At 51.3% G+C, this 23,212-nt stretch overlaps 1 protein-coding gene across 1 annotated transcript; it reads left to right on the forward strand.

Moving 5' to 3' along the window:
* The first annotated feature begins 2,128 nt into the window (after window positions 1–2,128).
* CMPK2 (cytidine/uridine monophosphate kinase 2) lies at window positions 2,129–18,801 on the forward strand. The gene is made up of 6 exons (XM_029050208.2): window positions 2,129–2,203; window positions 2,402–2,734; window positions 6,730–6,844; window positions 11,429–11,630; window positions 14,650–14,883; window positions 18,540–18,801. Exons 1-6 carry the CDS (start codon window positions 2,129–2,131, stop codon window positions 18,661–18,663), a joined length of 1,083 nt encoding a protein of 360 aa, XP_028906041.1. The 3' UTR covers window positions 18,664–18,801.
* The last annotated feature ends 4,411 nt before the right edge of the window (window positions 18,802–23,212 follow it).

Here is a 23,212-nt window from a genome sequence, read left to right on the forward strand (position 1 = left end):
CTTTGGAGTCAGAGGTCATGAGTTCGAATCCCAGCTCTGCCACGTGTCAGCTGTGTGACTGTGGGCAAGTCACTTCACTTCTCTGTGCCTCAGTTACCTCATCTGTAAAATGAGGATGAAGACTGTGAGCCCCACGTGGGACAACCCGATTCCCCTGTGTCTACCCCAGCGCTTAGAACGGTGCTCTGCACGTAGTAAGCGCTTAACAAATACCAACATTATCATTATTAACAGGTTGGCATGAGAGGAAAGAAGTGTGAAGGGAGGGTCGTAGTAGGAGATCGGTCAGGGAAGGTCGGTGGGGGTGACTGGGTCAAAAGTGATAGTCACAGAGCTATTTTTGAGTGGAAATATGACTCAACGCACGATATGTTCGGTCTCGTCTTCGAGTAAGACAAAAATGATATCGAATTTTCATGCGGCAATTTTCATTAAACCGATCAGTGCTCAACTGCTATTTCTTCACCGGCAAATATAACCTTCGCAACCCTCCCCCCGACCCCATTTCGTTTTTCGTCGAGCAAGACAGAGTTGATCGTGAGCCAGTCATTTACTTTTCTTTCCATTTCAAAACTGATCACTGCCCCCTCCGCAAAGGGGCCACTCCGCTCAGCCATCTGTCACACGTCTCCAGTTACCCCCTTTATGCCGACGATGCCCAAATCTCTCTCGATCTAGCTCACATCTCTCATTGCCCCTTCAACCTCGCATCTCCTCTTGCCTCTGGAACATCGCCACTTGGATCGATCAATGGAATATATCGAGCGCTCCCTCTGTGCAGAGCACTACATTCAGCACCAGGGAGAGTAGAATACGGCAGAGTCGGTAGACACGATCCGCCTCTGACTCATCTCGTCCACCCCAAAACTCTTCCCCTTTCCCTTAAACCAACTCTTCCCAGTGGCTTCCCCACCTCAGCCAACGACAACCCCGTCCCCTCCATCGCAGAAACCCGGCATCCTCGGGGACATCCTCGACTCTCCGCCATCGCTCACCTCTCAAACGAGCCACGCTAGGTTCACCTCCCAGTTCCCCGACGCGTACCGTCCCTTCGACGGACCGTACGTCTTTTGAATTCATTTACGCCCTCCTTTATCACTCACGCGCTGCCGCTCAATGTATTTTGACTTCTCTAGTTGTCTCTCTGTTGGACTCCCCCAATACAGCATAAGCCCCTCGAGAGGAGAGGACGGGCCACGTCTTTATTCCGTACTTCCCGAAGGCCTAGCGCCGAACGCCGCGCCGAGTGAGCGTTCGATAAACGCTATCGCTACAACCGGCCGCCACATCCGTCTTTAGTCGGAGACGCTTCTCCCACCCTCTCTCGCCTGGGGTCTCTCAGGGGAGCCTGACGGCAGGAACTGGGCCTTTTGGGTTGGCGGGGGGGGGAAGAAGGAGGAAGAGAGAGAGGAGGGAGAGACAGGAAGAGAGAGGGGGGAGAGAGAGGAACGGGGGGAGAGTGGAAGAGAGAGGATGAGAGGGGAAGAGGGGGTAGAGGGGGACAGAAGGGGACAGAGGGAAAGACAGGAAGTGAGGGGGAGAGAGAGGAAGAGGGGGGAGAGAGAAGAGAGCGAGGTAGAGATGGGGAGAGAGGAAGAGGGGGAGGAGGAGAGGAAGAGAGAGGGAGAGAGGGGCAGAGTTGGGTAGAAGGGGTAGAGAGGGGGACAGAGGGGGACAGAGGGGGACAGAGGGGGACAGAGGGAAAGAGAGAGGAAGAGAGGGAAAGTGGGGGAGAGAGGGAAAGAGAGAGGAAGAGAGGGAAAGTGGGGGAGAGAAGGAAAGAGGGAAAGAGAGAGAGGAGGGAGGGAGGGAAAGAGGGGGGTTGCGGGGAGAGAGGGAAAGAGGAAGAGAGGGAAAGAGAGAGGGGGAGACAGAGGAAGAGAGAGAGGGAAAGAGGCGGGGCAGAAGGAGAATGGGCGGGGCATGTAGGTGGGGAAGGGCGAGACGGGGGAGGAGGAGGAGGAGGAGGAGGAGGAGGAGGAGGAGGAGGAGGAAGAGGGGCGGGCCGGTCCCCATGGTGCCGCTTCCCCGCTCTGCCCTGCGCCTCTTGGCGCTGCGCCGGCCGGGAGGGCCGGGGACGAGGGGCAGGGCGGCGGGGCCGGGGGGCAGGGCGGCGGGGCCGGGGGGCATGGAGCCGGGCGGCCGGCTGTGGGTGGAGGCCTGGGGCGCGGAGCCGGCGCACTTGGCCCTGTGCGGCGGGGAGGTGGAGGAGGAGGAGGAGGAGGCGGCGGCGGGGCGGCGGCGGCGGCGGGACCGGCCGGGCCCGCACCGGGCCCTGCTCGCCCCCGCCCGGGGCCGCTGCTACTCCGTGCTGCTCCCGGAGGAGCGGGAGGAGCGGGAGGAGCGGGAGGAAGGAGGAGGAGGAGGAGGGCGAGCGGTCCGGGCGGCCTGGCTGCTGCAGCGTCTGCGGGCGGAGCTGAGCGTGGTGGGGCGGGTGCGGGGGCTGCTGACCTACCGGGGGCCGGGCCCGGGGCCCGAGGCCCGGGGCTTCCTCCTCCACGCCCGGGGGGCCGAGGCCTGGCCGGGGCTGCGGGTCGGCGGGGCCGCCCCGCCCCTGCTGGGCGTCTTCGAGGAGGACGGGGCGGGCCGGCTGTGGCACCGCGACCGGGGGGCCGGGGGGGCCCGCAGCCGGGTGGTCCCCGCCCCGGCCCCCGCCCCGGCCCCCGCCCGCCCGGTCCTGCTGGGAGCCGCCGTCTTCCCCGGCCGCCGGGCCGCCCGCCGCGTCCTCCGCCAGGTGAGGCCCTAAGAGCATCCTTCGCCGCCCCGTCTCCATGGCGACCGACGCCGTCGGCCCTCCCGGCCGGAAGTCATCCCGCCGGGAGTCGGCCCGCCCCTCGCCGAGCATCCCGGGGACCAGCAGCGTGGCCCGGGGGAGGGGGGGAAGGGCCCGGGCTCGGCGGTCCCGGCTCCGCCACTTCGTAATAATGGTATTTGTTAATCGCTTACTGTGTGCCCAGCACTGCTCTAAGCGCTGGGGTGCGGGAGGCAAGGTCATCGGGTCACCTCCCCTCCCCCCCCCCCCGTTCCCTTTACGCCCCCTCTCCTCCTTCCCCACCCTCTGCCCCTCCCCCTCCCCCTCCTCTGAGAATCATAACGCGGTATGAGTTAAGCGCGTACGGCGTGCCGAGCACCGTCCCAAGCACTCGGGTAGATGCAGGGTAATCGGGTCGTCCGACCTGAGGCTCGCGCGGTCTTCGTCCCCGTTTTACAGATGAGGTGACTGAGGCACCGAGAAGTGAAGCGACTCGCCCAAAGTCGCACAGCTGACGAGCGGCGGAGCCGGGATCCGAAGCTGTGATCTCTGACTCCTAAGCCCGGGCTCTTGCCATTGAGCCGCGCTGCTTCTCCGAGCTGAGCCCCCCCCTTCCCTCTGCTCCCCCCCCCCCGCGTCTCCCCCACCCTTTGCTCCTCCCCCTTCCCCTCCCCTCAGCACTGTGCTCCTTTGTATGGATCATTTATGACCCTATTGATTTTGTCAATGAGGGGTGCGTCCCGTCCCCTCGATTCTATTTATCTTGAAAAACGTTGGCTTGTTTTCCGTTCCGTTCTGTTTCGCTCTGCTGTCTGTCTCCCCCGTTCAGACTGTGAGCCCATCATTGGCCGGGTACTGTCTCTCTCTGTTGCCGAATTGTACATTCCTAGCGCTTAGTACGGTGCTCTGTGCGTAGTAAGCGCTCAGTAAATACTACCGAATGAATCATGTCGTCCCATGTGGGGCTCACAGACTTAATCCCCATTCTACAGATGAGGGAACCGAGGCACAGAGGAGTGAAGTGAGTTGCCCAAAGTCACACGGGTGACAAGTGGCAGAGGTGGGGTTAGAACCCGTGACCTCTGACTCCCGAGCCCGGGCCCTTTCCACTGAGCCACGTGCCTCTTGTCTGCCTCGTGACCTCGGGCGAGTCGCTTCGCTTCTCTGGGCCTCAGTTACCTCGTCCGTCGAATGGGGGTTAAAAGAAGCGTGAGCCCCACGTGGGACGACCTGATTACTCTGTAACCGCTCCAGCGCTTAGAACGGTGCTTGGCACGTAATAAGCCCTTAACAGATACCCCAGTTAGTATTATCGTTATTACCGTCATCATTCCCGGCCCCACCGCTTCTCTGCCGGGGCCCCCGGGGCTGCTCACGGCGCTCCTCTGGGCCTCAGTTCCCTCCTCTCTAAAATGGGGATTAAAACTGGGGGGACCCGAGCGGGACAGGGACCGTATCCAGCCCACTCTGCCGGAAACAGTCGTCGTGATGGTATTGGTGAAGCGTCCACCGACCCATCTGGCTCGTGATAACAATCGTGATTCATTCATTCAATTCAGTAATACTTATCGAACGCTTACTATGTGCAGAGCATTGTATTAAGCGCTCGGAATGTACGATTCGTGGTATTGCTGAAGCGCTTACCGACCCAGTTGGTTTGCAATAATTATAGTGATAACGATGGTATTTGTTAAGCGCTCACCGACCCGATTTGCTTGCAGTGATAATGACGATGGTATTGGTTAAGCTCTTTCCCACCCAATTTGTTTGCGATAATAATGGTATTGGTGAGAGGCTTACCAACCCAACTGACTTGCGATCATTATAATGATATTTATGGCATTTGTTAAGCGCTTACCAACCCAATTTGCTTACGATAATAATAATGATGATAATAGCGGTATTTGTTAAGCGCTGTGTGCCAGGCACTGTACTAGGCACTGGATACGATCAGTTCTGGTTGGACACAGTCTCTGTCCCCTGTGGGGCTCAGAGTCTCTATCCCCATTTTACAGATGAGGGAACTGAGGCACGGAGAAGTGAAGCAACTCGCCCGAGGTCTCGGAGCAGTTGCGTGGCGGAGCTGCGGTTAGAACCCCTGCCCTTCTGACTCCCGGGCCCGAGCTCTCCCCACTACGCCATGCTGCCTCTCACCGGGCCATTTGGAACTCCCTCTTCCCGATGCTTCTCAGGCTGCTCCTCTCCCCAACCTCCCTGGGCCTCATCCTTCTCCCCTGCTCAGTGGCGTTGTCATCGATCAGACTGTAAGCCCGTCAGTGGGCAGGGATTGTCTCTATCTGTCGCCGAATTGTACATTCCAAGCGCTTAATACAGTGCTCTACACATAGAAAGCGCTCAATAAATACTAAATACTTAGAGGGTAGTGAGATCAGGTGTGTGCCACCTCCACCCCCCCCCCCCCCAATGGACGCAGTTGTGGCTTTCACCCGGGTACAGGAAGATTGGGACCAGAACCTTAGAATCCCGAGCCTGGAATCCCCTTACTCGAGCACTCACACCTGGCCATCGAGCACTTTTTTTAAAAAAGTAATAGACAAGAAGATGATATTCCCATGGAGGATTATTTGAGAAGAATCATTTCAGTTGTTTTGTCTCATTCTTCTTGGCGATCATCTGTGTGTTTTCCACGGTGGATTCTTCACCGTCAGTAATTCAGTGTCTTATTGCTTGCATCAAAGTAACGACCTTTCAAATCCAGAAATAAGTGGTGTGCGAGAGATTGATTTTCAGATTGACCGTGCCGATTCTGAGAGATTGCTAATTCCTGAAACTCAGCTCTCCTCCGAGCCCGTGCTTCTTCCCTACCCACTGCCCGGAGTGCCCTCCTCCCCCGTCCATCACCGAACCGCATCCCTTTCCGACTTCCAAACCGTGCTACGGTGTCACCTCCTCCGGGAGGATTCCCTGATTAATCCCAGCCCTTCCCATCGTTCTATCGCATCATCTATATCGAAACACAGAGATCTACTTTTGATTAATGATCTAATTGATTTACTTATGCAATTTTAATGGCATCCGTTGACAACTCCTTATACATACATGATAGATCAGACCCGCTCTATTTCTAGGCTCCTAGTCCAAGTTGGAGAGAGAGCAGGAAATTTACCCCAGTTTTACGTTCAGATTGAATCCCGGAGAAGTGAAATGACTTGCCCAAGGCCACACAGGAGGCCAGGAGCAGAGTGGGAACTAGGACCTGGCGTTGCTGACTCCCAGACCCGTCCTCTTTCCTCCAAGCCGCAATGAACTTGAGTTTATCCTTTGCACTTATCGTTTCATTTAGGACTTCGCCCTTGTATATTCTGCTGTAAATTTCTAAAGGGGAGAGATGGAATCAGTTACTCTTTTTAAGTATATATTTCCTACTTATCTAGTGCTGTGTTTTCACCCACAAGGTGCTCAGTAATTACTCTTGACGATGGTGAAACCCAAGTGAGTTGAGTCAGTCACTCAATGGTATTTATTGAGCGCTTAGTAGGGTGCAGTCAAAGAGAGTTGGTAGATAGGATATCTGCCCTCCAGGAACTAACCGTCTAGCGGAGTTATGTTTCACAGGACACTGTTCATTCAATCATTCATTCATTCATTCAGTAGTATTTATTGAGCGCTTACTATGTGCAGAGCACCGTACTAAGTGCTTGGAATGTACAATTAGGTAACAGATACAGACAGTCCCTGCCCTCTGACGGGCTTACAGTCTAATCGGGGGAGACGGACAGACGAGAACAGTAGCAATAATAACAAGAGCTATTAATAGAGTGAACGCAAAGAACACGTGCTTCCGCTCGACCGTTGTCACTGGTCCGTTCTGCCGTCTTCCTTCGGCCGTTTGCACCGTCAGGGCTTTTGTGTAGTCGTCACGTACCTAAAGCGTACGTTACCGGTGAGGAAACCGCTGTGCTCGGGGCCCAGAGGAGCTCGAGTCATTTGCCGATAATGGGACTTTGTTGTTGCAGTGCCTGCCGTTAATCCCGGAAGCCCAGGCTGTCCTGGACCTGGTGGACCGTTGGCCAGAGGCTGGCCAGAAGGGCCCTTTTCCTGTCATAGTTATCGAAGGACTGGATGCCACAGGTAAAATCGTTCTTTGCAGAACAAGATGATCACAGTCCCATTTCGAAACCATGAATCAGCGGGTCATTGAATGGAGAGTCCCATTCGAAGGAAAAGGACACCATCTTCCATTCATTCATTCATTCAGGCGTATTTATTGAGCGCTTACTGTGGGCAGATCACTGAACTAAGTGCTTGGGAGAGTACAATACAACAATGAACGGACACAGTCCCCGCCCACAACGAGCTTACGGTCTAGGGGGAATGATAGTAGTACAAGTTAAGGCCTTACTAGGTACTAAACCCTCTTCTAAGTAGATACAAGTTAATCGGGTTGTACGCAGTCCCTGTCCCACATGGGGCGCACACTCTGAATGCCCATTTTACAGGTGAGGTAACTGAAGCCCAGAGGAATAGAAGTGACTTGTCCAGGGTCACACAGCAGACGTGTGGCGGAGCCAAGATTAGAACCCAGGTCCTTCTGACTCCCAGGCCCGTGCTCTCTCCACTGAGCCATACCGCTTCTCGACACATAGCTGCAGTTTGGATGCCTGGAGTGTTTCAGGCTCAGAAAAGGGGCTCCTTCTCCCTCCTTGCTTCCTTTGGCAATCTGCCTCCTCCAAGAGAGCCCGGGAAGTGGACCGGAAGCTTGGCATCCCAGTGTGAGACCATCTCCCTGAAATGTTCTTTGCCACGGGGTTCTTGGCTTCTTGAGATATTTTAAGTTTCCTCATCTGTAGAATGGAGATTAAGACTGCGAGGCCCACGTGGGACAAGCTGATTACCTTTGCTCTACCCCGGATCTTAGAGCAGTGCTTGGCACATGATAAGGGCTTAACAAATACCATAATAATAATAATAATAATTATAAGTTAACGGGCGGGGGGGGAGTCAGTTTCTCACATACTTGAATTTCGGGAATTCACTGGGAAAGTATCCTCACTCTGTTCTTCCCAGCACGGCCGTCCCCATCGCCAGAGGTTTCCAGGCCCCTGCCTGCACCTCGGGCTCTCGCGCCTCCCTGCCAATGCGTGCCCCTGCCCCACTCTGCCCCTCACCGCGCCGCGATAACTCCCTCTCTTCAGGGTCTATTTTGGTAACTTTTATTGACTTTTCTTTCTCTGCTACTGTCCCATTGCAGTGGGCCTCGCTGCCGCTGCCTCCAGGTGGGGAGAGAAGGGGAGGGATCGAGGGAGAGCAGCCGGGATGAGTTGGAGGAGGAGGCTCAGGGAGGTTTGTTCCCCGGCCCCCTTCCCATCCCCGCGGGGGCTGTCCCCCAGCCCCTTCTCCCGAGTTCTGACCTCCTCCCTCTGACTTTGCGGCCCTGAGTGGGTGTGGGGAGGCCTGGGGCAGGTCGGCCCGTAAGCGGGAGGGGTGACTTGGGAGTTTCCTAAAGTGGCCAGAGCCGATCCCCTCCTGGGTAACGTTTTGAGTGATTTAGGATGAAAACGTGTCTCATAACTCAGAAATAGCTGAAACCTTTTGTTATCTTAATCGTAGCAATTTAGTCTAAAAATAACATAATTTTTTTGTAGGTACATAATGAGGCTACCCTCTGGGGATTAGGAAACTACTTCGCCTCATCGTGAGCACATTTCCAGGTGTAGAGCTTGAAATGTTTGCCTCTCCGTCGATTTCGGGGAATATCTCAGTACACGTCGCAAGGCTGTGGGACCAGAGCATTCCATTTATTATGCTATTGAGAACTAAAATTCCAAATTAGATGTCGCAGGTGTGACCTTGGCCCTTCCATCTGATTAGGTCTCTATTTCTTCGTTAAATCGATGACTAATTGGGTGCAGTTTCACTTCATCAGCAGTTTACTGGAGCCGTTGAAGTAATTGACAAGGCCCCGTAGCTCATCACGAAAGGAGAGATGTAAATTAGGTAATAATAATTGGGGTATTTGTTAAGTTCTTATTACGCACCAAGCGCCTGACTAAACTCTGGGGTAGCTCCGGTGCGATCAGATTAGACTGGATCCCTGTCCTACCATCCAAAGTGAAGGGAAAACGGGTGTTTCATCCCGATTTTACAATCGAGGAAACCGAGGCACAGGGAAATCAAGCCGCTTTGCTCCCGGTCACACAGCAAGCAGGTGGCAGAGCTGAGGTTATGACCCAGGTCTTCCGACTCCCAGAGATTAAATAATTAAAAGTTATCCCCAACCACCCCCCAAACCCGCCATCTACAGATGAGGGTGTGGTGGTTTTTCTAAATTCATCAGGGGAACACGTCCAGCCCTGAAATAAGGAACGAAATATTATGGAGTTGTTACCCATTTTAGCCTTAAGAACTCGCTTCGTATTTTTAACGAGTTAAATATTGAATGATTAGTTTATCGATTTCAAAGTCACACTTCCCGGCGTAGATTTTTCTATCCTCTTGTGCCGGAGGAAGAGTTGAAGTACGGAGAGGGCGAGGACGCTTGGCTTCCTGAATTATTCCCCACCTTTCTGGGCCAGCCAGCACCTGAGTCCAGACCCTCTCACCGTGTCAGAACACCCCCGCTTCACACTTACGTTGCGTGTATTGCTACCCAGTTTGCCATTTACTTTAATGTGTATTTCCACCGATAAGATTGTCGAGTCATGTCTGCTTACGCTGTTGTAGTCTCCGAATGAGGTGTTCTGCACACAGTAATTGTTCAGTCGATGCCATTCATCGATTGAGAAGCAGCGTGGCTCAGTGGATAGAGCACGGGCCTGGGAGGCAGGAGGAGCTGGGCTGTAATCTTGGCTCCGTCACTTGTCTGCTGTGTGACCTCGGGCAGGTCCCTTAACTTTGCTGCGCCTCAGTTTCCTCATCTGTGAAATGGGGATTCACTGCCAGTTCTCGAACTCGGACTGTGAGACCCGAGTGGGACAGTGAGGCTGACGTGATTATCTTGTATTTAGCCCAGCTCTCAGAACAGTACTTTAGCTCATAATAATCAGTGAAGAGTATTATAAATAGTATAAATGATAACTATTAATAAATTAGTATTACTTTTTCCCCTTTCTCACATTTTCTCATTTAGTACTAGATGTTTCCCGATCATCTAAGTTTATAAAATGGCAGAAAGGAGATCGATGGGTATATGATAATAATAATGTTGGTATTCGTTAAGCGCTTACTATGTGCAGAGAACCGTTCTAAGCGCTGGGGGAGATACAGGGTCGTCAGGTCGTCCCACGTGAGGGTCACAGTTAATCCCCGTTTTACAGATGAGGTAGCTGAGGCACAGAGATGCCAAGTGACTTGTCCACGGCCACGCAGCTGACAAGCGACAGAGCCCAGGATTCGAACCCATGACCTCCGACTCCCAAACCCGGGCTCTTTCCACTGACTCACGCTGCTTCTCTGTTTCCAACATCGTATCCAGAGAAAATGTCTTGGGACAGATATTCCTTTCGAACAAAGCCTCGTACTGCCCCAGCGCAAGAAAGTGGAGGTCTTCCTGCCTGGGGGACGGACATGTGATTATCTTTCTGCGGAAACGCTCTGGACGTGTCGCTCCCCTCCTCAAAAATCTCCAGTGGTTGCCTGTCAACTTTCACATGAAGTTAAAGCTCCTCGCTATTGGCTTCCAAGCTGTCCATCACCTTGCCCCTTCTTACCTCACCTTCCTCCGTCGCAGCCCGCACACTCCGCTCCTCTGCCGCCGCTCACCTCCTCACTGGGCCTTGCTCTTGCCTGTCCCGCCGTTGACCCCGGCGCATGTCCTAACTCTGGCCCCGAACGCCCTCCCTCCTCACATCCGCTAAACTAGCTCTCTTCCCCTCTTCAAAGCCCTACTGAGTGCTCGCCTTCTTCAGGCTAATAGTAATAATGATAATGATAATGGTACTTGTTACGTGCTCACTGTGGGTCGAGCACTGCTCTAAACCCTGGGGTAGATACGAGCCGTTCAGGTTGGACACAGTCCCTGTCCCACATGGGGCTCCCGCTCTTAATCTCCATTTTACAGATCAGGGAACTGAGGTCCAGGAAGTGAAGTGACTCACCCAAGGTCATATGATACGAATGTGGTGGAGCCAGGATTAGAACCCAGATCCTCCTGACTCCCGGGCCAGTGATCTATCCATGAAGCCACCCGACTGTCAGCTCCAGGAGGACTTCCCAGACTGAGCCCCCCTTTTTCTCTGCTCCTCCTCCCCTCCCCGTCACCCCTATTCCCTCGTTCTGCTCTACCCCATTCCCTGCCCCAGAGCACTGGTGTATATTTGTACATATTTATTACTCTATTTTATTAATGATGTGTATATATCTATAATTCTATTTATCTATTTTGATGCTATTGATGCCCGCGCACTGGTTTTGTTGTCTGTCTCCCCCTTCTAGACTGTGAGCCCGTCGTTGGGTAGGGATCGTCTCCAACTGTTGCCGAATTGTACTTTCCAAACGCTCGGTACAGCGCTCTGCACACAGTAAGCTCTCAACAAATATGATGGAATGAATGTGATTCCATCAAGAAAGAGTTTCAAGTAACTCTACTTAAATATCTGCTGCGGATTAAAGCATGAAGATACGTCTTTGCTTTTACCTTTTGAAAGACTCGCCCGCATTTGTCCCTTCCCTCATCCGTAAGAATCAGACATTCTCCATTTGCCGTGTGACCTGCAGGCAAAACAACAGTCACTCGGTCCGTTTCGGAGTCACTGAACGCCGTTCTCTTGAAGTCACCGCCGCCTTGTATGGACGAGTGGAGGAAAGTCTTCGACAAGGAACCGACGATCATCAAAAGAGCATTTTACTCTCTGGGCAATTATATCGTGGCTTCCGAAATAGCTAGAGCTTCCACCCAATCTCCTGTGATTATAGACAGGTGAGTAACCAGACGTCTTCGATTCTAGGTGTTGTTCCCGGTGCGTCAAACGCCAGCGGGCGTTGCCGGAGAGGAGTGGGGCTCTTTTTCCGGGGAGGCAGCACATCCTTATGGAAAGACCCTGGGCCGGGGAATCCGAAGAGTCGGACGCTAGTGACTCAGTCTTTCTGGGTCTCCATCTCATCATCTCTAAAGTGGGGATAAATACCGGCCTGTCCCTTCCTCTTAAACTGTGAGCCCCATGTGGGTCAGGGACTGTTTTTGCCCCGATTAGCCCATATCTCACCCTGTGCTTGATATATAGTGAGCGCTTAATCGTTGTTATCGTTGTTATCGTCGGAAGGTGGTCCCCAAACCTGAGGTCGCATGCTGGCCAGTGGCCCCAGGAGCCGGAAGCCAGGCTCAGTGGAAGGAGCACGGGCTTTGGAGTCAGAGATCGTGGGTTCGAATGCCGGCTCGGCCGCTTGTCAGCTGGGTGACTTCGGGCGAGTCGCTTCTCGGTGCCTCAGTTACCTCATCTGTAAAATGAGGATTAAGACTGTGAGCCCCACGTGGGACAACCTGATTCCCGCGTCTACCCCAGCGCTCAGAACGGTGCTCGGCACATAGTAAGCGCTTAACGAATACCAACGTTATATTATTATTAGGAAAAGTCCAGGAAGCGTCCTGAGCTGCCGTGGGGTTTGTGGACCCTGAGAGCACATTGGTGGGTTCCAGCATGGTGCGTGCAGCTGGGGATCTGTCCGTGCCCAGGTCAGGTGTAGAGGGTCTGGGGTGATCAGCAGAAAGACCTGAGGGAAATGTCGGTGTCCACTGAAAGATCACATTGGTACCTCACAGTCAGTCGATGAGCAGTATTTGTTAAGCGCTGACTATGTGCAGAGCACACTGTTCTAAGCACTGGGGTAGATACAGAGTAATCAGGTTGTCCCACGTGAGGCTCACAGTTAATCCCCATTTGACAGATGAGGTAACTGAGGCACAGAGAAGTGAAGTGACTCGCCCACAGTCACACAGCTGACGAGTGGCAGAGCTGGGATTAGAACAGTGCTCTGCACATAGTAAGCGCTGATCAAATACCAACATCAGTATTGGCTGACCACCTACCGTGTGGAGAACGCTGTACTAAGCACTTGGAAGAGGGCAGTAGAGTGTGTGTGTGTACCGCTCCCTGCTCTTACCTTCTCTAATCGTGGGCCGTAGTATCTTGTCTGATCACTCTACTTGGGAATATCTTTATGTTTGTCTCCCCCGTTGGAGAGGTAAGCACCTTGTGGACAGAGGACAGGTCACTGAGTCATTCTGTTCTTGTCTAACGTCTAGATCGTTGCTCTGCACCGAGCAAGTGGTCCATAAATGGGGATGGTGGTGATGCCGATGGCGGTTACTGCTTCTAGTACTACATCAACAGGAGTGGACGTTTATCATCAGTCATACTTACTGAGCACTTAATGTCGGTATTCGGTAAGGTCTTACTATGTGCCGAGCACTGTTCTAAGCACCGGGGTAGATACGGGGTGATCAGATGGTCCCACGTGGGGCTCACAGTTAATCCCCATTTTACAGATGAGGTAACTGAGGCACCGAGAAGTGAAGTGACTTGCCCAAAGTCACACCGCTGACAAGTGGCAGAGCCGGGGTTCGAACCCATGACCTCCGACTCCAAAGCCCGGGCTCTTTCCAGTGAGCCACGCTGCTTCTCCCCTTACCGTTCGCAAGGAACTGTGCTAAGCACTTGGGAGAGTACAGTAAAACAGAATCGGTAGACAAGCTCACTGCCCACAAGGAGCTGTCTGATGGCTTCTCTTGGATAGATCACGGGCCTGGGAGTCAGAACGATCTGGGTTCTAATCCTGGCTCCACCACATTGGCATCGTGTGACCTTGGGGGAGTCACTTGACTTACTGGACCTCAGTTCCCTGACCTGTAAAATGGAGATTAAGAGCGGGAGCCCCATTATGTGGGACAGGGCCTGTGTCCAACCTGAATGGCTTGTATCTACCCCAGGGTTTAGACCAGTGCTCGACACGTAGTGAGCACTTAAGTGCCGTTATCGTTATTATCATCATCACTGTTAGTCTAGATGGGGAGAGAGACATTAAAATGAATTATGGATAAGTGCCGAGGGTAGGGTGAGTAGCAAGCGCTTAAAAGGTACAAATCCAAGTGAAAGGGCAACACAGAAGGGAGAGGGAGTAGGGGAAATAAGGGCTTAGGGAAGGTCTCTTGGAGGTGATATAATTTTAATAAGGCTAAGAAGGTGGGGAGAGTTGTGTTCTGCCAGACAGTAAGGGGAGAGAGTTCCAGCCAGAGGCATGCGGTATATCCTCCTTCCTCAGTGGTTCAAGGTGAGAATTTTCCCACTGACCAGTCCTAGAAGGCAAATGGTAAGAGGCCTGATAAAAAAACGGCATGTATCGAGAGCGGTATTACGTGTTAAGTGCTAAAGTCGGTACAGGATCATCAGAACAATAATAATAACGATGATAATCGTTAAGCGCTTACCAGGTGCCAGACACCGTACCAAGCGTCGGGGTGGATACGAACAAATCGGGTTGGGCCCAGTCCCCGTCCTACCTGGGGCTCACGGTCTCAATCCCCATTTTACAGATGAGGGAACTGAAAGCACAGAGAAGTGAAGCGACTTGCCCCAGGCCACGCAGCAGACGAGTGGTGGAACCGGGATTAGAGCCCATGACCTTGGCACTCTCAAGCCCGCGCCCTGTCCACTAGGCCATGCTGCTTCCCGGATGCCTTCGCCGCTCATAAGGGGTCTCCAATTTAACGGGCCCCTGAATTTAGGAGCGTAAAGCTTCATATTCGGATATTTACAGATGTCTCGATTAAACTAGCGCACGAACAGTTATCTCAGCCTGGGCGGTTGCTCCAACGGGAAGGAAACTAGAAAGTACCGTACTCAGGGAGAAAACTGGATTTTTTGGCCCCCAGTCCTTCTAGGTGCTTGTTTCCTCTGTGGGTTTTCCGTCCGGCCCCTCAGTCGGCTTCTCTGTTGAGGCAGGTACTGGCATAGCACGGCCGCGTTTGCCATAGCCACCGAGGTCAGCGGAGGACTCCAGAACCTGCCCCCTGCTCACCATGGCGTGTACCAGTGGCCGCGGGACTTGCTCAAGCCCGATCTCGTGCTCTTGCTTACGTTGTCTTCCGAGGAGAGGGTTCGGCGGATCCAGAGGCGAGGCGTAGAAAAGACGGAGGAAGAAATGGAGCTGGAGGCCAACGACTTGTTCCGCCAAAAGTAGGTCTTCCGGAGGGACACGTGGTGGGGCTGTCTCTCCCTCTTTTCCTCTTCGTTTTCAAACACCGGATGCTGTTCTCTGCGCACATTATGGATTCATTCATTCATTCATTCATTCAATGGCATTTAGTGAGCGCTTACTATGTGCAGAGCACCGTACTAAGCGCTTGGAAGGTACAATTCGGCAACGGATAGAGACAATCCCTGCCCAGTGTCGGGCTCACAGTCTAATCGGGGGAGACGGACGGACAAAAACGGGATAACGTAATCACGATAAATAGAATCAAGGGCACGTACACCTCATTAGCAAAATAAATAGGGTAATAAAAATATATACAAATATATACAAAATAATGGTGGTTTTTGTTAAGCGCTTACCATGTGCAAAGCACTGTTGTGAGCTCTGGGGTTGATACAAGGTCATCAGGTTGTCCCACGAGGGGCTCCCAGTCTTCATCCTCGTTTTACAGATGAGCTCACTGAGGCACAGAGAAGTGACTTGCCCAGAGTCACACGGCTGACAGGCTGCGTAGCCGGGATTCGAACCCCTGACTCCCAAGCCCGGGCTCTTTCCATTGAGCCACGCTGCCTCAGTAATAAACGGACCGTTTATCTTCCGGACAGTGCATCTTCTACAGTGCTCTGCACGCAATATGGGTCCAGCACAGTGCTCTGAGAACAGCATAGTTTTCTTTCCACTATATACACTGAGCACAGTGCTCTGCCCCCAGTACGCATCCAGCACAGTGCTCTGCCCCCAGTATGTATCTAGGACAGTGCGCTGCCCACATTGTGGATTCAGCAGACTGCCGGATCTCCTCCTGCCTTCAGGTCACGTCTACTCGGATGTCCTCCCCCACCTCAAACCCAACACGGCCAAGACGGAGCCCCTTATCTTCCCTCCCAAACCCCGTCCCCTCCCTGACTTTTCTGTCACTGAGGACGGTACGACCTCCTTCCCGTCTCACAGGCGCGCGGTCTTGGTGTCCTCCTTGACTCTGCCCTCTCATTCACCCCAGATATCCGGTCCGTCACCAAAGCCTGCCGGTCTCGCCTTCACGACGTCACCAAGATCCGCCCTTTCTTCTCCATCCAGACCGCTCCCGCATGGGTGCGGTCACTCATCCTGTCCTGACCGGATGACTGCAACAGCCTCCTTTCTGACCTCCCAACCTCCTGTCTCTCCCCACTCCAGTCCATACTTCACTCTGCCGCCTGGATCATCTTTCTAGAGAAACATTCCGGGCACGTCACCCCTCTCCTCGGATATCTCCAGTCGTTGCCTCTCAACCTCCGGATCAAACCAAAACTCACTGTTGGCTTCAGAGCTCTCCATCACCTTGTCCCCTCTTACCTCACCTCCCTTCTCTCCTTCTAAATGCCAGCCCGCGCACCACTCCACTCCTCTGATGCCAACCTTGTCGCTGTGCCTCGTTCTCGCCCGTCTCGCCGCCGACCCCTGGCCCACGGCCTACCTCTGGCCTGAAACGCCCTCCCTCCTCAAATCCTCCAAATAATCACGCTTCCCTCTTTCAAATCCCTCCTGAAGGCGCACCGCCTCCAAGAAGCCTTCCCAGGCTGAGCCCCCTTTTCCTCAGCACCCCGCCCCTTCCTCCGCATCACCTCGACCTGCTCTCTTTGCTCTCTCTCCCCCGCACCCCCACCCCCCCCGGCCCCACAGCACTCATGTATATATGTATATATCTGTAATTCTATTTGTTTATACTGATGCCTATTCAGTTGTTTTGATGTCCGTCTCCCCCCGCCTCCCATACCGTAAGCCCGTTGTAGACAGGGATTGTCTCTCTTTATCGCTGTATCGTGCTTTCCAAGCGCTTAGTACAGAGCTCCGCACACAGTAAGTGCTCGATAAATACGATCGAATGAGTGAATGAATGACCGACGGTCGTGATGGACTGTGGCTTTGAGACTAGTGAAGTGATGCTGCAGTTTGAATGTTTTGGAAAAGAGCTAACACCCCTGACCTCCGCCAGTGACCACAAAGAAAGAGCAGAATCCCTGACGGCCTTGTTATAAATTTAAAACAAAAGCCCAGTAATTTCTAGGGAAAGAGCAAACACTAAGGCTAACTGCAGCAATCCCCCCAAATTCCCCACTGTGCATTTTCTTAGTCCTGGTCGTCGTCTAAGCATCTGTTTTCTGGTAATGAGCACAGCACTGGGAAAGAATTTCTTTTATGTGGGAATATAAACACTGATTAAAAATAGCAAAAATCTACTATAAAACAAAGTGAGTCATTTTTTTTTACTCCTAAACTGAGCTAATTTCCTCTGTAAGAAGCTGCGAGTTGAGAACATTATATGACTGCTGTCTGCTGAGGTGATTAATTTGTCTTTTCGTTTGTTTTTAATTGGCAAATTTTCTCCAGCTGCAGTTGATTCCACTGCTAAAGATGTGAACGTCTCATATGTGTTCACATTCGCTAAGGGAACTTGTAGAAATGGTTAAGTTTAAACTATAATTAAATAGAAATAGAAATAAAGGCTGTTGAAGTTCAGATAATGCACAGTTAATTTTCGTAGTCGAACATATCCTGTTCAATAATTACCAAAATGGTAATCAGATCGGTGCGTAGTAACTCAGTCGGCTCTGGGGCCATCTTTCTCAGGCTGACGGTTAGAATTTTGTTGCCCCATAAAAATATGAAGGTAATTACTTCCAAAAGCGGCCTTCCTTAGTAGGAACTAACCTTGGGGAAGAAGCGTCTTAATGATTAGCTTGGAATCCAGAGTTTTCTTGGTAAATCGCAGAAATGGCCGGAAACCACCCTAAACAAGCTTTTATAGTGGGAATGCAGGCTGGATGTGCTTAAAGATAGAGTGGCCAGTTGCTCCATATTATCCTACAACTTCAAACATTTCCTCTGCCTTCCTGCCTTTCGTCTTCCCAATTTCAACCGTGCGACACCCGTTTCGATATTCGCCCTTTGCTCATTCTCATCACCTGCTGAAATTCAAAAGAAAAATGCATTTGGTGTAGGAAAGAGTGTGAAGTCAGTTGGGATTTAGATTCGTCAAAACGGCAGTCACGGATGGCTCCGTGGAGAGCCAGTCGAGTGGTCGATCCAGATAAAGGGATTGAGGACATTCTAATCAAATTTGCTGAAATACAGATTGGGTAAGGTGGTGAACACTTAGCAGTGGAAGACTAACGGGCGGTATACGATCGTGCTTGACTAAGCTAGGAAGTACTCATGATTAATCACAATTAAAATAACGTCCAAGAGACCAGATTTATGAGCAGGTGATCTCACCTGCATTGGTGCGTGGATTGGCATCGATCTGAGTCGGTGTCGTGTCTTTGCTTTCGGAAATAGCCGTGTCTAGTTTTATTCTGAAATGATTTTCTAAAGCTGTATGAACTGCATGCCCTGTTAAGGTGGGTGAGATGAAAATGTATGAGAATAAGAGCCGTGGCCACGCAGTGAGTGGATAGGTTTCACGAGCACTGGCTTTCATCGGGAAGAGGGAAGAAGCGGATTCTCTGTGAATCAGCAGACACAGTGAGACGTGGATAGTGGGTAGCCCGGTCCAGTCTCTTTGGAAAGCACCTGAAGATTCCCCGAACGTCTGTTGTATCCTGGCTCAAGTTGGTATTTTCAGCCTCCACCATTTTCTCTTTTTTCTTTGTTATAGGGTGGAAATGTCTTACCAGAGGATGGAAAACCCTGGATGCCAGATAGTTGATGCCAGCCACTCCAGGGAAAAGGTTCTGGAAAACGTTTTACACTTAATTAAGGGCCACTGTGATTCGAGGTAGTGTTCTTGGCATGTCCCCAGTTGGAATGGATTTACTTCGTGCTGATAATTAGTCTGGCCAGACTGCTTTTCTATGTTGGTTTGTTGGGCATTAATTGCAGCAGAAAACTGAATAAAAGAGAGGACTTTTCTCAATCATTCTCACTTTAGAGGTCATTATATTTTGCTAATCCTGTCTACTAGAGTGTGCTATTTCAGATTGTATAATCCTATCTGCCTGTCCCAGAGGAAGGAACTATTTGCACATGGACTGACTTCTTTTAACCCCCGTTTGGAATGTCAGCTCCTTGAAGGTAGAAATTGGGTCCACCCAGTCTGTGGTACACTCCCAAGCTCTTGTCACAGTAGGTGCTCAATAAATACTACTGCCTGATGACTGTAAGGAAGAAATGTGTGCTACATTTGGGGTTCCTTTCAGGATTGGTCCGGAAGCTCGATTCTTCTCTACTCGACATCCTCACGCCTGCCCACCGGGCGATCCGGGGCCCAGCCAGTAGCTGACCGGCATGCCCGGAGCTCACCAAAAATCCCTTACTCTCCCGGTGACCTCCACGTTCTCCAGGGGGGCTGAAGACCAAGGCCACCTCGAGGCTACGATCGGTGTCCTGGGCCTCTCTTGGTTCGGATGCGTAACAAACAGCAGGATCCGGACGACTTGGAGGACATCTGTTAGGGAATTCGGTTCATGATGCTAGGCCCTATGTCATCACTGTTCCACTGGGCCTGGACCTAACGGAGAGAAATGAAACAGGACTCTTTTAGAGAAGCAGCGTGGCTCAGTGGAACGAGCCCGGGCTTGGGAGTCAGAGGTCACGGGTTCGAATCCCGGCTCTGCCACTTAGCTGTGTGACTGAGGGCAGGTCACTTCACTTCTCTGTGCCTCAGTTCCCTCATCTGTAAAATGAGGATGAAGACTGTGAGCCTCACTTGGGACAACCTGATTACCCTGTACCTACCCCTGCGCTTTGAACAGTGCTCTGCACATAGTAAGTGCTTAACAAATACCAACATCATCATCATCATTATTATTATTCTTACCTTTGCTGAGTTCAACAGCTTTTCCGATGGTCCCACTTTAGAGAGAGAACACCATGCAATGAGAAACAAACTAACCCTTTTCAAGTTTATTTGGATTAGTGTTTTTAGTCTGCCCCCCTTCCTGGCTTTTCTTCTGAATACCTAGAATGGAAGATATGGGCATTCCATCCAGCTGGACACTGGGCAGTGCTCAGTTGAGCTGTTTAGGCATTGTACCTGTTTTGCTGTTTCTGAGTTTTCCTCCCTGTACTGGCCGTGCCTCGCAAATTAAAACTCCAGATGGGAAGATGATAAAATCCTGGTAGGGCACTTCTGTTGCATAAGCTTTATTTAATAATAAGGATGGGGTTTGTTAAGCGCGTACTATGTGTCAGGCACTGTTTTTAGCTCTGGGGGAGATAGAAGCCAGTCAGGTTGGAAACCGTCCCTGTCCCACATGGGGCTCACGGTCTTAATCCCCATTTTACAGATGAGGTAACTGAGGCACGGAGAAGTTAAGCGACTTACCCAAGATCACACAGCGGACATGTGGCAGAGCCAGGATTAGAGCCCATATCCTCCTGACTCCCAGGCCTGTGCTCTGCCCACTAGGCCACGTCACTTCTCATTTATCTGTCTAAATGTGCTTTGTGGTTTTGAGAGTTTGATGTGTACCAGTAGCTCTTCCATTGACTGAGAATGGTGTGATTTAACCTGACATATTTAGCCACCTAACCCTCCTTCAGGACTGAATGCCCCACAGATGGAAGGAAAAAATAGTCTCCCTTCTACCGACCTCATCGATAAACAATATTTCCAGAAGGCAGAGTCAAATTATATAACCAACTGAACTGTAACCCCAACAAAAGCCTTACTCGTGAGGATGAATAGTTAATACCAAACAGAGGTGGGGTGTCTTCGGCTCCCTCACAAGAGTATTCAAAAACTGATTCTTTTGTAGAAATCCTACAAAGCAGGTGACTTAGGGCAGGAGATTGTTTTTCAAGGCCTAGGGAGTCATACTGCATTTTGATTTTGTTTCCTTTGCATTTTGGCAAACTTCAGAAATGATACTGTAAGAAGCGTTAAGCATGTCTGCTGATTGGCATATTCATATCAACTGAGTAAATGTGCACATTTCCCAAGTTGGTACTGGTTTTCTTGCAAAGGGCTATTTCAGTCCGGGCTGTTGATACACTGGCTGTAGGCTCAACCCGGTATGACTCTCTCTAAAATCCAGTGACAGGTTTGGGGTGCAATGAGCTTAATGGGCTCCTGCTGAAAGTCAGGGGTGATCATGGAGATGAGGAGATTTTGGGAGCAGCATCGTTTCAGAAGACCCCCGATTCGATTTCTCCCCCGTTTAGACCGTAAGCCCGTCAAAGGGCAGGGACTGTCTCTATCAGTTACCGATTTGTACATTCCAAGTGCTTAGTACAGCGCTCTGCACATAGTAAGCGCTCAATAAATACTATTAAATGAAAAGACCCTAAAATCTTAGATTCAGGAAAACAGCCGAACAGCTACAATCTCAGAAGCCTAGTCTCTACTGATTTGAAACATAATTTTTGACAATGTTGCCTGTGTACCAGTTTGAAAATTATGGTACCTTTGTCCAACAGGATCTTATTTGCCAGCGTTTTGTGGAAAAACAGAATCATCCTCTCTGTGCCTGTCGTCTAGACTTTTCCCTTAAGAGGTTGGCGTTAGTCATGTGTCAGTTGTGGAAGCAGAAAGATGAATAAGATTCAAAGGATCATATTCATTCTTGCCCCTCTACCCTCACTGTTCTGCTCTCACCACTATCAGCCCAGAACTTCCCCGCCCACCCCCTTCCTTAAAACCATCCCCTGAAATGACAGAGTGTGGGAAAGAACTCACAGAACTCAGACAGTCCCCCCAAAATAGGACGCCCAAGTCATCTTAGATCATTGGAAGTACCAGTTCTCCTGGGATTCTGTGGCATGTGGAATTTGGTCCACTTTCCCTAACGAGCCAAAATAAAATAAAAATAAATGGTGGTATTTGTTAAGCGCTTACTATGTGCAAAGCACAGTTCTAAGCGCTGGGGGGTACAAGGTGAACAGGTTGTCCCATATGGAGCTCACAGTTTTAATCCCCATTTTACAAATGAGGTAACTGAGGCACAGAGAAGTGAAGTGACTTGCCCAAAGTCACACAGCTGGCAAGCGGCAGAGCCGGGATTAGAACCCACGACCTCTGACTCCCAAGCCCGGGCTCTTTCCACTGAGCCACGCTGCTTTTCGCAAGCCAAGTAAGCCAGGTACAGGTGGATCTTTTTACCAAGCAGCCATGGCGGTGGCCTTCTCAACGTTGTAACCCTTGAGCGGGCCTCACTCTGCCATCATTTGAGTCCTTCCCACCCTAGGGAAGGGGCTCATGGGAGTCACGGCAACGTGGGAGGATAACAGCCTCTCGTCTAAAGGGTTAGGCCGCAGAGCAAACCCTTCAGGTTCGGGGAGAAGCGGAGGGCTCGCACGGTTATCAGTGGGTTTGAGCAGCATCCGATGGGAGTCTCGGTAGTATGGGGAGAGGGATCCAGGGGTCAGATGTAGAGGACGCTTCCCTGGCTATCGCCATGTTGGTATATGTTAAGCGCTTACTATGTGCAGAGCGCTGTTCTAAGCACTGGAGGAGATACAGGGTAATCAGGTGGTGCCACGTGAGGCTCACAGTCTTAATCCCCATTTTACAGATGAGGTAACTGAGGCACAGAGAGGTTAAATGACTAGCCCACAGTCACACAGCTGACAAGTGGCAGAGCTGAGATTCGAACCCATGTCAAACAAAGCATCGTCCCTCAGCTCTAATCATGGATCCCCATTTTCAATAACCAAATAAGAATATATTGCAATCAGTGGAGAGCCTCATCAGAGTCCAGATGGCCAGCTAACTGAGAGGGTAACCGGACTCTCGACGGGAGTCCATTCTGAACTGAAGAATGCATCGCAGCTCGGGGAGGGAAGACGAGAGAGAGGAATCGGGGAGTTCCCACCCTGGAATCTGTTGAATCCACACCCCGTCTCCCATCTGCTATACCCACTCCCCTTCTCCCATCCCATCTGCTTCCATCCTGACTGTCTGAGTGTCTCCTGGCTTTCTCCAAGCCCCGCGTAACAAGGAACGGTTCAGAGCCAGAAGTGCTCTGCACACAGTAAACACTCAATAAATGTCATGGATAAATTGCTTAAAATGCGAACAAAGTTATTATTCAAATACACTTGCTTCCTGCCTGCAAATCACTCCTAGCTTAAAAATAAATGACAAAAAAGAAATGTTAGGGTGGGTTCAGAGGAAGGATACAACTAGTTCTAGTAGCAGTCATAGTATCACTTATTGGGCACTCAAGGGAGGCAATATTCTGGACAAAAGGATTTGGAGAAGACAAAAGAAACCAGTGCCATTCCCTGCCCACAAGGAGTTAACGCTCTAAAGAAATGTGAAACAATAAAACCCACAAAAAGACAACGTAAAAAGACAAGGACAATAATGCAGATCAGGGAAGACAGAAG

The sequence above is a fragment of the Ornithorhynchus anatinus genome, chromosome X1 (assembly GCF_004115215.2).
Source record: "Ornithorhynchus anatinus isolate Pmale09 chromosome X1, mOrnAna1.pri.v4, whole genome shotgun sequence".
In the NCBI taxonomy this organism is placed as follows: Eukaryota; Metazoa; Chordata; class Mammalia; order Monotremata; family Ornithorhynchidae; genus Ornithorhynchus; species Ornithorhynchus anatinus.